The 14,496-nt window shown below is 34.1% G+C and overlaps 2 protein-coding genes across 3 annotated transcripts; both read right to left on the bottom strand.

Annotated features, from left to right (window-relative positions):
- Positions 1-1,388: 1,388 nt before the first annotated feature.
- LOC111012049 (transcription factor PIF4) lies at positions 1,389-5,910 on the bottom strand. Of its 2 annotated transcripts, XM_022286080.2 has the most exons (9): positions 5,752-5,910; positions 4,922-5,013; positions 3,878-4,796; positions 3,686-3,784; positions 3,542-3,607; positions 3,093-3,158; positions 2,688-2,999; positions 2,429-2,555; positions 1,389-1,830 (listed from the first exon to the last, which is right to left on the bottom strand). In XM_022286080.2, the coding sequence occupies exons 2-9, from the start codon at positions 4,990-4,992 to the stop codon at positions 1,826-1,828; spliced, it is 1,665 nt and encodes a 554-aa protein (XP_022141772.1). In that variant the 5' UTR covers positions 4,993-5,013; positions 5,752-5,910; the 3' UTR covers positions 1,389-1,825. The 2 variants fall into 2 exon arrangements, with proteins under 2 accessions (XP_022141772.1, XP_087976138.1); XM_088120012.1 differs by having other exon boundaries at positions 3,542-3,784.
- A 4,508-nt stretch (positions 5,911-10,418) lies between these two features.
- On the bottom strand, positions 10,419-14,265 carry LOC111012897 (NAD(P)-linked oxidoreductase superfamily protein). Its single transcript, XM_022287204.2, has 10 exons — positions 13,802-14,265; positions 13,187-13,278; positions 13,052-13,092; positions 12,289-12,453; positions 12,186-12,208; positions 11,971-12,042; positions 11,725-11,892; positions 11,448-11,530; positions 11,304-11,366; positions 10,419-10,731 (listed from the first exon to the last, which is right to left on the bottom strand). The coding sequence occupies exons 1-10, from the start codon at positions 14,016-14,018 to the stop codon at positions 10,546-10,548; spliced, it is 1,110 nt and encodes a 369-aa protein (XP_022142896.1). The 5' UTR covers positions 14,019-14,265; the 3' UTR covers positions 10,419-10,545.
- Between the last annotated feature and the right edge of the window lie 231 nt (positions 14,266-14,496).

The following is a 14,496-nucleotide window of genomic DNA, read 5'->3' as shown; positions in this document are numbered from 1 at the left end:
CACATATTAAAAAAAAAAGAATCCGGTAAATACACAACCATTTAGTCAATAGAAATCCGTTTTAGCTCATAAATTCGTGAAACATATGTCTTTGGGGTGTGTTAAAGAGCGAACATCAAGAATCTAAGTTTATGATGTAGATCGAGATAAACAAACTCATATGCCAACAACCCGAGGCTCAGCACGTACAAACTCGAGGCCATACAAGTGAAGTGAGAAGGAAGGAAGGGAATAAAATTCGGTGGGCATACTTTGAAATCTCACCAAGGAAGGAATTCAGCCACAAAAAATAAACATATATTAAAGGAAAGAAAAAGGGAAAATTGATGAGTTATCTATCTATATTCTATTGTTCTGTACGGAATGTCAGCAGAAAACCAGTGGCAGTGAGTCATGGTAAGTAATGATTGGGCTTTAGATTCATATTCAGCAACCTCTCTGCCTTTTGTATTCAATTATCAGCCACTGATGTCTATTCTCACTCTAGCAAACAACAACAACAACAACAATCTTTCTTTTTCTTCACTTTTTCCTACTGACAGTTGCAAATTTTCTCTCATTTTCTCTCCATCCAAACAGGGAAAAGAAAGAAGCAGCAGCAGCAGCAGCACTCAACTCATCATCTCCAGTGATCAATTAATGAGTGTTTAGATAAGCAAAGACAGAGATTTGGGTTGAGTTTAGTAAGTCAAATCCAAGAATAAGATGCAAAAGTAAAGGCAATGATTGAGAAATTAAAAGGAAGCTCAAAAGTAATGGAGTTTCACCAAATTGTGATTCCAAGTTGGTTGGTCATTTTCTTTTCTTGTCAAGTGGGGCATTGGAGAAAAAGACTAGCAATTTGGAGGGGGGGAAGTTAAGAACTTTGGGTGTGAGTGGGGACATGAATGGCCATGAAAGAAGAAGACATACCATCAAGCAAGTTGGCAAAAAATGGGACCAAATTTGTGGAAAAATCAATCTCTTTCCAATCTCTTTCAAACTCCCAACAATCAAGAAAAAGATAGGGATAAGATGTTAAAGCTACATAAATAGCAGCTGTCAATATGCTTAACCAACGGCCCTTGTTTGTTTATCTGCTCATATGACTAAATCTTCTTCAGGGTCCCATTTCATAATTCTCTCTCCCACCCACTCTCTCACTCTAGGCCATCCCAACCCTACATATATATTCAAAACAGGAGAATAGTTTTTTTCCTTTTCCCTTTTTTCCCCTCCTTTTTTACTTTTTCTTTTTCCCGGTTCCCGATGGATGTAGATTAACAAAAAAACTGTCAATCTGAGTAAAGCTTAGTAGATGAGGTACCTATTAGAGTCTAAAGTTGGAGATTTCATTCTTGTCCACAAACAAGGTCTTGAGAGGTAATATCAGTGTTAAGATAACAGCGTAACATCCAAATCTAACTTATTTTGAATTCATAAACAGTGTTAAGATAACAGATATTACATAAAAAGGAGCTTAAGCTGCTTCTCAACTCATCATTTTGGCAGAACAAACTAGCTGATCTTATTTTGTAACCTTCTTTTTTTTTTCTTTGACAAAAATTTTTTTGTTAAATACCTGGAATTGCAAGATCTAGAATCTTGAGTTTTTTAGCTGTCTCTACAGTATACAGATTAATGAAGCTTACATTGCTGCTTTGAACAATAATTTTTAATATGGTAATGGAGTCGGAAGGCATATAAGCTGTACTTGGAGGCAAGAATCTGTATCAGATATACACAGAGAGAACAACAATCATGCTTCCACCATATCTGGCAATGATGCTCTACAACAAACTGAGGAGGGACCGTTGCTAACAGATAAACATGCATAATCACTTTGTCAACCTGTTAACATCAGCAAAAGCAAAGACTGTCAACGAAAGCTACGTGACCGAGACACAGTTGCAGTATCGGATTCAGAAAGAGGAAGGGAAATTTTGCTTTAATTCCTTAGGTATTTGTCTTCCCATTTGGCCACCGTGCATTTACACTCTGGGACTACGACTCATAAGGAAAGACATTAGAATGACATATTGGCCGACAACTAGGTGAAGATTTTTGAAAGGGTAAGGATTTAGATAACTTGCTACCCTTTCTTTGTAGAGGGAAAAAAAGGTAGGTGTCTAGTGAGAAGATAAGGCATCATCATATGAACTCACTCAGTTGTTTCTTACAACCATTCATTATGTCCAAGACTGGTAGAATCCACAAAGTAAAGTTTCCAAACTTTCAACATGATTCATGCACTTGCTTTCTCTCTCTCTCTTTTCCCCAAAGAAGAAAACACAGGCTTTTCTTTTAAGATATTAGATTTAGACAATAAGTGAATTACTTTACTACCAACACATATAAACAACAGTGACAGAAAAGAAGTCGTATACAAGTCACATTAACACTAATCACTCGCTAATGATGCAGAAAGCATGATTGGAAGAAGACTTACCCAAATTGCAATCTACAATATCATTAGTTACAGATCCTCCAGCATTAGGTCCACTAACAGGGCCCGGTGCTGCTACTGTTTGACTCTGCAAGACTGCTGGGGGACAAAATCTGAAGACATTTATGGGCTGCAAAAGAAAGCCAGATATGATTAGTGTAAAATGTTATAATTTTTTAGCAAAACATCCAAAATACAGACTCTAAACACAATCCGATCGTGGAAAAATAAGATGTTGTTCGATAGGAGGAAGACGACAAACCTGTGAGGCAGGTTGCATATGGTGTAAGCCCATTAGACGAGCATACTGCTCTTGGAAAGCAGGATTCTGCATCTGATTTTGATAATTTATGGGGTTGAAAATTGGAGGCTGGCACATCATAGGCTGGTTTGGCGTTGGAGCCACTGAAACTGATTGATCAACCATTGGGACCCGAGGTAATTGCATGGAGTTGTGAATTGAAGGCATTGAAGGTTGGGCCATACCCATACCCATACCCATGGCCATTCGAGACATGTAATGTTGAATGCCCGGAAACATCATTGGTGCCATCCCACTTCCCATCCACATTACCTATTGAACATTACACCATTACAAAAAATTGTGCTTTGTGTTGTATGAAGCAAAATCAGATTGATTTTGTAGAAATCTTAGTTAAACTCATACCTGTAGTTGTAATTGAAGTGACTTCAAATATTCAATGGCTTCATCCAGCATCGAAGCTTTATCGGTCTGCAGCAGAAGGACTACTTAATAAAGAATACAAGATTCAGGCTGATAGAAAAAACTTAAAGTCAACCCTAGTTAAATTAATATATTTCAGTCATTGTTAGGTCCAGCATGAAGATAACATAAGCTTGTGTTTAACCAAAAAGAAAAGGAAAAAAGTTCTTGAATGTTTTTGTTTGCTGTTTCGTCAAATTATCAAACGGATCAGACAACTATTATGAAGGATAAACCAGCAAAGTTCTAGTTGGACTTTTCCATTATCACTAATAAAGTTGCAGGAAGCAGTCACTAAGATCACATAAAAGATAACCAGGATTGCAACAGAATATAACCATCAAGAAACGAGACAGAATCGAAAAGGGAGACTAGATGTTGTGTGCAAGTACCTTATTACAGTGTGGTATGAGCTCTTGCAGTGCTTTCATCTTTTCATTTATCCTCTCTCTTCTCCTCTGCATCACAATTAAGCTCTTCTCAAAAAAATCAAAATATAAGAAACTTTGATCAATGGGGAACTTTAGATGTCCTACCCTTTCTGAAAGGTTATGCACTTCCGCAGCACGAGTCCTGCGAGAAGATCCGGACCGTGGAGCTGCTTTGTTTCCCTCAGCAGATTCCAGTTCAGCAGTCTACAGAATGTTTAACAAACTGAAGTTCACACCAAGAAAGAAGAATTAAGGGGCTTTATGATAGAACAAAGGCAATAGGCATAATAGTTTTACCTCGCTCTGGCACTCGGATTCCTCTCCATCCCTGCCTTTTCGTTTGTTTCTATTACCTCCATTAGATTGTCCAATTGTCCTACTTCTATCCATACTACTTCCCGAACCGCCAGAGGATGAAGTGGAAGTTGGATCCATGGTCTCAGTTTTGCCCCTCTCACCTTGTGGAACCATCTTTCTATGATCTTCCTTGGAGAGACCAGCAGATAAACCAGCATTTCCAAAGCCACTGGTCGAAACCCGGCTTGCATCGGGATCATTCGAATTAGGAACTTGGTTGCTTCCACAGTGGCTCGAACCAACTGTCATTGCTGAACAATCTCTACCCTCTCCCTGTATCAAGTTTCCAGACTCTCTCCCTCCATTTGATGATCCCAAGTCACCCTTCAAGGGCACAGGAACTTGAGAAAAGTTTACTATTTTCCCCAAATCTCCAAAATCCTTGGTCTGCTGTGTCGAATTGGGAAGCTGAAATCTTGGAGGAGGCATTGTGTTTGTAGGAAACTCAGCAAGAGCTGCTGCAGGGTGCTTCGAACTCGGTCTTTGAGAATTCCCAAAACTTACATGAGTTGTATTGTCAAAGGCACCAAATCTAGTATGCTTCTCATCTTGGAAATGTTTGATAGGCTGCTTAACAATCTCAATAGGATCAGCATGCGGCAATTCAGAGAAGAAATTGGAACAAAATTCTTTTTCAAATGAGTCCTCAATCGGGTCTTGTATCCAGGAGACCGTCTCATCATCTTGAATCAAATTGCTTGAATTTCCACAAGACACATTGCTCCTATAAAGTAGCTGATTCTGTTTCTGAAATTGTCTTACATCACTAGGAACTAGACTTGGTTTTCTACCCTTTTGGCTATTTAACACCACCTGCCCATTTCTCCATAAAAGCTCCACAAGATCATCATGTTCAGGTCTGCAAAATCCCCATCCAAGCTTAAACACAAATTAACAAAATACCAACCTTGAGATTTTTCCCCCTCCTGAAACTTGAAACAACTAGAAAGGGAAAGAAAGTGAGAGAAAAGAGAGAAAGCCAACCCCATTGATTTCTTATGGTTGGCTGTAGGAAGGTCACCCTCAAAATTCCAATCAGGAAAACAATAACTCATGGCTGCTTACACACAGAAGCTCTGTCAAAAAGCAAATAAACAACAGGGTTTAAATTCAAAATTATAATAATATGCTGATTAGTGATCACAGCACCGAGCTCTATTCAGTACTATAACGCTTTAAAAGGCAGAAAACAAGAAATCCCCGCAAATTATTCCACTAAACCCACACAATCTAGTTCAGCAATTGACTAACAAAAAAGAAATAATTAATAAAAATCTCTTGTCCCCATTTATCAACACCACTCGGATTAAGCAAAAGACTGGGAAGAAAGTCCAACTAAAACAATATTTAATGGCACTTTAATTTAAATAATGTACACAATTGACCAAGCCAACAAGCAAATGATTAAAAAACACCATAATCATACCTTTAAAACAGAGAAGAGGAAAGAGAATCTTCAAGAATTCAGGAGAAGAAACAGAGGAGGGAAAAAAAAATAGGAGTATAAAATAACAAACAAAGAAAAGGCTGTATGTCTGTCTGTCTAAATTTGGTAAAATCAAATTCAGAAATTCTCTTCCCACGAACCGATTCGATTATTTTACATTATCAGGATAGCTTTAAAAGAAAATTATAAAAAGAAAAACACCCAAAAGGGGATTCATAAAAAAAAAAAAAAAACTCAACTACCCACGAAAAAAAACGAGGAGAATTAGAAGAAATTCGTCTAAAAGGGGGAAAAAGGGCAAACAGATAAGAGATTGAAAAAAATGAGAGGCACCCATAAGCAGAAAACGAAGAAGGGAAACAAAAACCTGAAGAAATCCGAATTTTCAGTAGACAAGCCTGGAAATGGAAGTGACCTTTCTTTCTCTCTCTGCTCTTTTCTTTGTTTCTCTCTCTAAGTTGAGAGCACACTCCACAGCAGAAATGGCGATGGACAAAAAAAAAAGGCATTTAAAACCAGTTGTGAGGGAAAAGGACGTCACACACAGAGGTCAGAGCAAAAGATTCGGTACTGTAACTATACAAATGAGCTCCTAGGGAGTCCACGTGGCGGACGACAAATGAGTCTGTGATTTTGGTGTGGGACCAGCGGGGGGAGGTTAGTTTTGTTCATCAAATTCCATGGAGGAAGAAGCTGATTTTATTATTATTTTTTTAAGGAAGAAATTTGCAGAGCAAAAAAATCTACATCTTCAACGCCATGGGAGGTGCAATCTGAAATTGGACAAAGGGCAGTGCCATGTGTGCAGTGGGAGAAAAAGCTGTTTTTTTTTGTGTTTTTTTAATTTTTTTTAATATTTATCAATGATGAGAGAGAGAGAGAGAGAGAGAGAGGATAGAGAGAGGGGACAGATCTGGTCAGAAGAATAGTGGTGACAACTCACCTACTGATTCAGCCTATTGGGTAAGTTATATTTTTTCTTATTGGATTTAATGGTGGAAAGGAAACTTATTCTTTTTATATATATATATATATATATATATTTATTGGTGTCCTATTTTCTCTTCATTTTTCTCATGTTTGATGGCAAATCTGATTTTTTTTTTCTTGATTCACATTTAAATAATGTTATATGGGGAGTTTCAAATCATGGCATTGATGTTAGTGAAAGAAAAGTCCAACCCTTTTTAGAAATATGTGAGTACAATATTTATATCATGTTTGTTTATTTGGTTTCAAAGGGGAGTAGATTAAAGATTTAAATATTGTTTCTATTCTTGTTAATTTTGGTTCATGCTTCTTTAAGATGTCAGTTTTGATTCATGTACTTTCAAAACTACTTTTAAAAAAGTAATTATTTCAATTCCTGTCAGTAAGATATTAACACAAATTTTATACATGTTGAAAATTCTTTAATATAAATTTACGGTTACATTTAAAAGGATTTTGTGAGTGAAGTGTTATGTTAAAATTTTGATTGAAATAAATGAGATAAACATGAAAATGAAGGATCAAAATGGCTACCGTTTAAAAGTATATGGATTAAAACGAACATTTCAAAAGTATATAAATTAAAAGAAACAAAAAAAATGAAATTCGAAAGATCAAAATGAACGTTTTGATTATTTTGAAAACATGAAGATTAAAATAAATTAAAACTAAAGTAGAAATTAAATTAATATATATTTTTTAGTATAACAACTAAATTAGTAGTCAAATCTAGATTAAAATATATGGTGTGATGTGACCATGTAGCAATTTGTGCTGTGGTAATAAATTTTGATTTGACTTTAGATTTGGGCTGCGGAATTCTTATGTCTATAGGTTGTATCTAGAGAGGAGGAATTGTCAAAAGTCATAAAAAGAGTAATGGAAAAAAATGAATTTTTGGGGCAACTATTGGAAATATAATAAGTTTAAATTATCAACTTTTGGGGGAAAAGGAGAAGAAAATCTTCATGGAAAGTGGAGAAAGCAAAATAAATATATGCCAACCATACAAAATTTCTCTTTTTCCTAACCATGGAATTTTGTGTGATCCTATTGGATTAAATAGTTGTTTAATACAAAACCTCCCACTGTTGGTCAATGTAATCATCTCAAAAATCATAGAGAAATAGAGAAGTATAGACTTCGGGTTTTTACAATAATGATATATTTTTTCTTATCGATAAATACTTATCAATACAGTTTAAGTGTGATGGTACAATCAATTGTTGTAACGGATGCAGTTACTACTTACCATTAAAGACAATTTGATTATGACTTTGCAAGTCGAAATTTCAAGGTTTCGTATCGAGATCGACTCCTGATGGATTTTCTCCTGCTGCAATCAAATAACAATGAGGGATCGGAAGTGAGTTTGATGTGCAAAGAGATTCAAGTTATGTCTAGTCGGATATGAGGAATTATCTTTGACTATTGTAAACGAGGGAGTAATGGAGCAGTCCATTTGACAGTGAAGATGGCAGTCGATACAGAGGTTGAAGGTGTTTGGCTAGAAGAGGCCACCGAAGGTCGCCTGCGTGGCTGTGAGGTGTGATTCTAAGGCTTCTGCAATGGAAGACATGCATGTTAATTTAATGTTCTTTTAACCGTTCCTGTTTCTTTGCTTCTTTGCTTAAAAAATAAATAAGTAATAAATATAAATTTTTATGTTAAAGAATATTATTTTCTTTTATGACGTTTTAATTTTTAGACATACTTTGTATGTAATTTAGAAGAAAACATATATAGAAGTTAACTTGAACTCAAACCAAACCAATAACTATGGACCACACGTTTTGATCAATAATGCTAAAAATGGTAAAACTACCATATTTTTCATTAGGATTTGATGTATACAAAACTAGACAAAACCTGTCCATCGAAACACTAACCAATTAGCTAAGACATCTATTTTCGACAAAAAAGTCGTGAGTTCAAATTCTCACATTCACATGTTAGATAAAAGAAAAAAAAGACTAGACAAGTGGACGTAACTATGTTTGGACTCGAATGTATGGATTTAAATACAAAGAGTTTGAGATTTATAACCAATCAATCAATTTATATACACTTGTTTCAATGTGAATCAAGACTTTTTTTTAAAAAAATTTATTTATTTACTTTTGAAGTGTAATTTAACAACAGAAGTCTCCAACCAAGAAGTTATGAATTCAAATCTCTCATTCCCTTATTGTGCTAAAAAAACAACAGAAAAAAATGGGACAGTTGCAAATATGACAAAATTTTTTAGTAAAATTTTCAAAATAGCAATCAAATTTAGTTTTTTCAAATATAGCACTTCAAAAGAAAAAAACAGAGGTCCAATTTTTAAAATGACAACTTTATCCAAATGATATATATGGAATGTATCTGACTACTGATATATATGTATATGTATGTAATATACATCTGATATACTACTGATATGAGTGTCTGATATACTTGCAATATGTATGTGATATACATCTGATATACTACTGATATGAATGTTTGTGCAATATGTATGTGATATACATCTAACATACTATTGATATGTGTCTGATATATTATTGATATAAGTATATGATATACTACTGATATAAGTGAAATTTTTTGTTATATTTGAAAATTTGACAAGTAACATATTTTGAAATACATTAAAGATTTTTATTACCATTTCTAAAAAAAATAAAATCCTTTTGAACCATTTGATCAGTGCCATTATTATGCAATTTTAATTTATTAATTTACTTCAAACACAGCAAGTAATTTGCTTGAAAGTTAACTGTGTTCATTTAATTAAAGTATTAGTAACCTGTACTTTTACATTTTTATATTAAATATATATATATATATATATATATATATATAATATTGATTAATAGAAACAATAATTCTAAAAAATTGTAAATTTCAATTATGATTACGCCCTTGATTTGAATGGTCACATTTTTGTGAGCGTCTGTTTGTCTTTGCTTCTGTGTTGTTCGCTTCTTCTTATTTTTTTAAATAAAGATAAAATTATATTTAGTGATAATTTTCTATTTGTCGTTGTATTATTTTTTATTAAGATAAAATAGAATTACATTCTATAATTATTTCATAAAAAATTTCTTTTATTTTCAAAATGAATGTTCACTAAAACTGTTCATATACTAAAATGATATAATAATTTTGAATATATCTTATTTTAAAAATACTTTCAGGTAAAACTTGCAGTTATTTAATTTAAACTTTTTGACAAGACACTATAAATAATTTTTTTCAAATAGATATTAGAAATAGTTACTAAATAATTTTTTTTTTTAATTTTTCCACTAAAAATAACAATAATAATAATAACGAATTACCAAATATATTTTATTTTTTCCTATTACAAGGTGTAGGTTTAAATCCCCACTCACTTAATTTGCAGTTTTACAAACAAATAATCAAGCTATAAAATTTTGTGTCAACATAAGCTCAACCGTTTAAGTATATTGTTCATTCCTTATAGATCGGAAAAAAAGCTATAAAATTTTATATTTGAGTTTCATTTACAATTTCAAGAATATTTATAAAAATGAGAAATGAGAAGCGTTAATAACCTGCATATTTTTCAAAAAAAACAAAAAACGATGAACGAAGAAAGAAAATCAATATTTGATATTACAGTTCCAAATCCAAAACTTTCTTATCTATTCAAATTTTCAAACATATTTTATTTCATAAACATGTGTTACATGAGAACAAGAACATCAAATTTTCTAATTAGAAAAATCTAGCCATGAAATATAGAAACATATAGTTTATCAATATAATGGCTTTGATATATGATATTAATAATACAACTCCTCGAAAGAAATTTCTCATCACAAAACTTATCTTTCTCGTCTGATTCCCATTTTTAAGATTTAGATGGAAAAACAATCACAATTCACAGGCAAGAAAAAGAAAAGAAAAAAAAAAAGACAAGTCATTAAATTGCAATATAAGATATTTTCTCCAATGAAAATGAAAGCTAGACAAACCATTCATAAGTGATCGATACTTATATTTTACTGACCATCTTTAATTTACCATACGAGAAAAGCGAAAAACAGATATTTTTTATTTTTTTAAAGTGGTCAACAGGAAGATGTGTAAAGTAAATATCCTGTATGAAAAGTGGGAAATTATATACTAGTACACATTTTTATATCAATGGATTAAGAATTTAGAGCTTCTCAACGGGGAAACCAATAACAGGTTTAATTTCTGAAGCCAAGGAGCGAAGTTCATCGACTTCTTCATCGGAGATTCTCCAACCCAATGCACCTGCAAATTCTATAGCCTGTTCTGCATTTTTCGCTCCCGGGATCGGCACGACGTTTTCCTGTGCTATTAACCAGTTCAGCACTACCTGAAGAGAAAGAACGTTCCGATTCTCACCAAAATTCAGCATTTGTTATGAAAAAGGCGAGACAAAGATGACAAATAAAGGAAGAAAATCACAAGAACACAAACTTTGCAAAAAGATCTATAGGTAGAGGAGGAGAAGGACATGTTTCGCTGTGAAGATCAATTTTTCGTTGATATGACCAAAAATCACTTTTGTCATTGTCAAGATCAATCCAATTAAAATATTAATGTTTTACAATATGTATAAGTGATTTTAGAAAATGAAAAAAGCCACTTGTACATTGTTGTAAGACATTACTATTTTGTGTCTGATAGGTTCGTCAACTTAAAATCACTTCTATCTAATAGTTTTGTGAATTAAAAAAAAAAAAAAGTTAAATAAGTCAGAGATTTATTAGACACGAAATTGAAAGTTAAAAGACCTATTAACCACAAAATTAAAAGTTCAGAAACCTATTAAATACAAAATTAAAAGTTTAGAAATCTATTAGACATTACCCTCTTGAAAATTCGGGAAGGGAACTTGTAATTTAACCTCAGTTTTGAATTGAAAAAGAAAGTGAAGAAACTAACCTGTGTGGGTGATTTATTGTAGTTCGCTCCTATTTCCCGAATCCGGTTCAACAGAGGTTGGAGCTGCATTTAAAACAAATACTTTAGAAATAAAGCAAAACACGTTAAGGACAGATTTTCTCAAACTTTTAAGAGTCTCTCAACCTCTGCTAGAAACTCCGGAGTATAGATTCGAGCTCGAGGGCCGGTCGGAGGATTTTCTGGAGTGTACTTTCCCGTCAGAACACCTGTTGCATAAATTTACATACAAAACACCCTCTTAACTGGTTTTGAAGTTTCAGTCCTTGCATTTGAAGAAGTCATAGGATATCCCAGAACACAAAAATTGCATAAAGGAAACTGTATGCAATATGGAAAATTGTTTCATTTCAGGCTGATATCTGAACTAACATGATAACTGAACCGACCTGGATCGACTTACCTTGAGCGATTGGCGAATAAGCAATTAAGGTGATTCCAAGTTCATCACAGGTAGCCTTCACGCCATTCTCTTCTGGTGTTCTGTATATGAGGCTATAATTCACCTGGTTTGAAGCTAGTGGAATGCCTCTTTTCTTAAGCTTCTTGTAAGCATCTCGAAGTCGTTTTTCTAGATTGAGAAACCATACAAAGTTTTCGATTTCAGCCATAAGGGAAAGCCACTGAGAAAGACAGAATTAGAACATACCACTGTAATTTGAAACACCAACAGCCTTCACAAGTCCCTGCTCAACAGCATCGCCAAGCCCATCAATATACCCTGAAAAAGGATTTCTTTAATGAACTAAGCTTCTTCTTAATCTGAATGATGGCATAAAAACATATGAGATGACCCCCACAATCTTTATGGAGTCAAATGTTGAGAAAATTCAAGCTTTTCTTTTCAGTTGTGGACAGAACAACCTTCATTTCCCCATATTCCAGGCCTGAAAAGTGAACAATAGGAAACAGTGGATTAGGAACTATCTAGTCAAAGTTTATAGTAAAGGAGTCTATAAGCACAGACCAATGAAGTTGATAAAGGTCGACCGATGCAAGACCGAGGCGACCGAGGGAGTCCTTAAGGGCTTTTATGACACTTTGACGGCCAAACCTCCATGGCAAAGCCGCAAATTTTGTAGCAACTGCAACCTCAACTCCAGGATCCTTCTCCTTCTTTTCTTTAATAAATCTGCAACAACGTAGATATGGATAAGTCTCTAATAGTCAAGATGTATGCAAAGACTAATAACTGTGTTTGGGGTGATTTTTGAAAAAAATGCTTCTTAAATAAAAACTTTTTCTATAAGCACTTTTGGAAGAATTACTAATTTAGAGTGTGTTTAGTATCGCTTCTAAGTGATTTTAGAGGACTAAAAAGTGTTTTTTTTTTAAATACCTTTAAACTTTTTTTAAAAAAAATTGAATTAGTTTCTTTTTTTAAGAGATGATTATCCAAAAAGTGACTTTAAAGTGATTGACACTCAAGTTAGTTTAAGCACGCGGGAGATGATTAGTAAAAGGAAAGTGCTTAAACTAAAAGGCATTGCCAAACTCACCCTAAGAGCGGAAAAAAGGTATGTCACATGGAAGTTAGTTAGAAGAGAGAATGCATATTTATATTCCTTTATAGAAAAGTAATCGGTAGAGACAGAGGTGACTTTTCAGGATGTGATTAGTGAGGAGAGCGAGGCCCCCTCGAATGGCCAAGGGCAAAGCGTTAACTTGGTAGCCTATTTCATTTAAATACAATTCTGTTTCTAATACATTAAATTAGTATTCAAATGTACCTTCCTAGAAGAGTTTCTGAACTTATGGCACCTAACGCATACTGCCAAAGAATAAGATTATTGCAATTCAATTAGCTAAGATCTTTCACGGATCACAACGATAACAAGTGAAGATAACAGCATATTATATCCCACCGAGGAGCCATAAACTTCAGCGGTATCGATGAAGGTAATGCCACGGTCAATGCTGGCATCAAAAGCAGCCTTAGCATCCTTCATCTTCCTATCTGAATCGCTCCAAAAAGAAAGAGAGATCTCAAACATGAAAACACACTCTACCACTATTGAAAACATCAATTCAATCGAAATATATTTCAGTCACCAATGTCCTAAATCAAAATCAGGACACAATAAACTTCTTATGAGCTTGTTCCATGGTGATCTGAAGAACTTAACAGAAAAGATTTACTACTCATTCTTACAAGAAGTTCCTATAGTTTCAACTTCTTCCATTAACATCAAATATCAATAGATACCAATAAATAAGTGTTTCCTCTCAAATTTAATGCTTCAGAAGTCAGACCAAAAGCACATTTCACCGTTCAAAAACCATACCAAACTCATTTCTAGTCTCATCCTACAAGTTTTAGTCAACAATCAGCTAAAGTGTTCATATATCTTCTATCATCTACAGCTCTATTTTCTGCCACCAGAAGCACACAAAAATGAAAATATTATGAATCAATCTACAAAAGGGGTTTCCTATATTCCAATTTTTGGGCATAATTTGACCGAGATTCTGGAACTTACCATCCCATTCAAAGTTATTCCAATAGCTGTTATCTCCCCAAGACCAAGAGCCAACTCCAAGCGTGGTCACCTTCAGCTCAGAACCGCCCAATTTCACCTTCTCTTCCGGCGAGGTCAATGTGCCATAATCCTCCGAAGCCACGCCTCTCACTCTGTAAATTCTACTCTGATTTCTTGGAGAAATTGCAAAACAGGCGTAGCTCAAGTGCACCGCCATGGCTCCCTACGGCGGCGCGCGGTTTATAGAAAGCTCAATCGAAAGAACAAGTTAATGGCTTCAAATCTTTTGGCCAAAATGAATCAGACGATTCGAAGAAAAGGAAATTTCGGCCTGAAGAATGATAATATTCGGATTTTTTTTTTTATAATGAAAATCTTTTGAAAGATCAAATCGGGGCAAGTGGAAATCCAAATGTCAGGGAGGGAGAATGGTTGGCCCGAAAACACACAAGTCTCTTGTTTTTAAGGAGAATTAGAACACAAGGTTTCAGTTAAATTAAAAAAAAAATTATTTTATTTGTAGTACTGAAGGGCTATATTTGTCCTTTCACGTTTGATTAGATGACATGGTTCTTGTTTTATGGCTTCAATTCATTCGTACTGTCATTCAATTCAATTGTACTGTCGTTCGTTCGTTTCGTATAAAAAGAGAGGTCCAACTAAAATAATAATTTTCTTTTCTTAAAAAAAAAAAT

This window comes from Momordica charantia (genome assembly GCF_013281855.1).
Source record: "Momordica charantia cultivar OHB3-1 chromosome 11 unlocalized genomic scaffold, Mcharantia_2.0 BLBB01000011.1, whole genome shotgun sequence".
In the NCBI taxonomy this organism is placed as follows: domain Eukaryota; kingdom Viridiplantae; phylum Streptophyta; class Magnoliopsida; order Cucurbitales; family Cucurbitaceae; genus Momordica; species Momordica charantia.
The sequence above is the reverse complement of the archived record's forward strand: the minus strand, read 5'-3'. Positions and strand labels throughout refer to the sequence as shown.

Bases quoted from the DNA above. Each gene is read 5' to 3' on its own strand.
- LOC111012897 (XM_022287204.2), bottom strand. From the start codon at position 14,018: ATGGCGGTGCACTTGAGCTACGCCTGTTTTGCAATTTCTCCAAGAAAT. The intron at 11,893-11,970 runs GTATGTTCTAAT...TTCTCAATCTAG, and splicing joins TGGTGTTTCAAATTACAGTG to AAAAACGACTTCGAGATGCT. The intron at 10,732-11,303 runs GTTAGTTTCTTC...CTTTCTCTTCAG, and splicing joins ACAATAAATCACCCACACAG to GTAGTGCTGAACTGGTTAAT.
- LOC111012049 (XM_088120012.1), bottom strand. From the start codon at position 4,992: ATGAGTTATTGTTTTCCTGATTGGAATTTTGAGGGTGACCTTCCTACA. The intron at 3,785-3,877 runs GTAAAACTATTA...AACATTCTGTAG, and splicing joins AATCCGAGTGCCAGAGCGAG to ACTGCTGAACTGGAATCTGC. The intron at 3,000-3,092 runs GTATGAGTTTAA...AATGTTCAATAG, and splicing joins CACTTCAATTACAACTACAG to GTAATGTGGATGGGAAGTGG.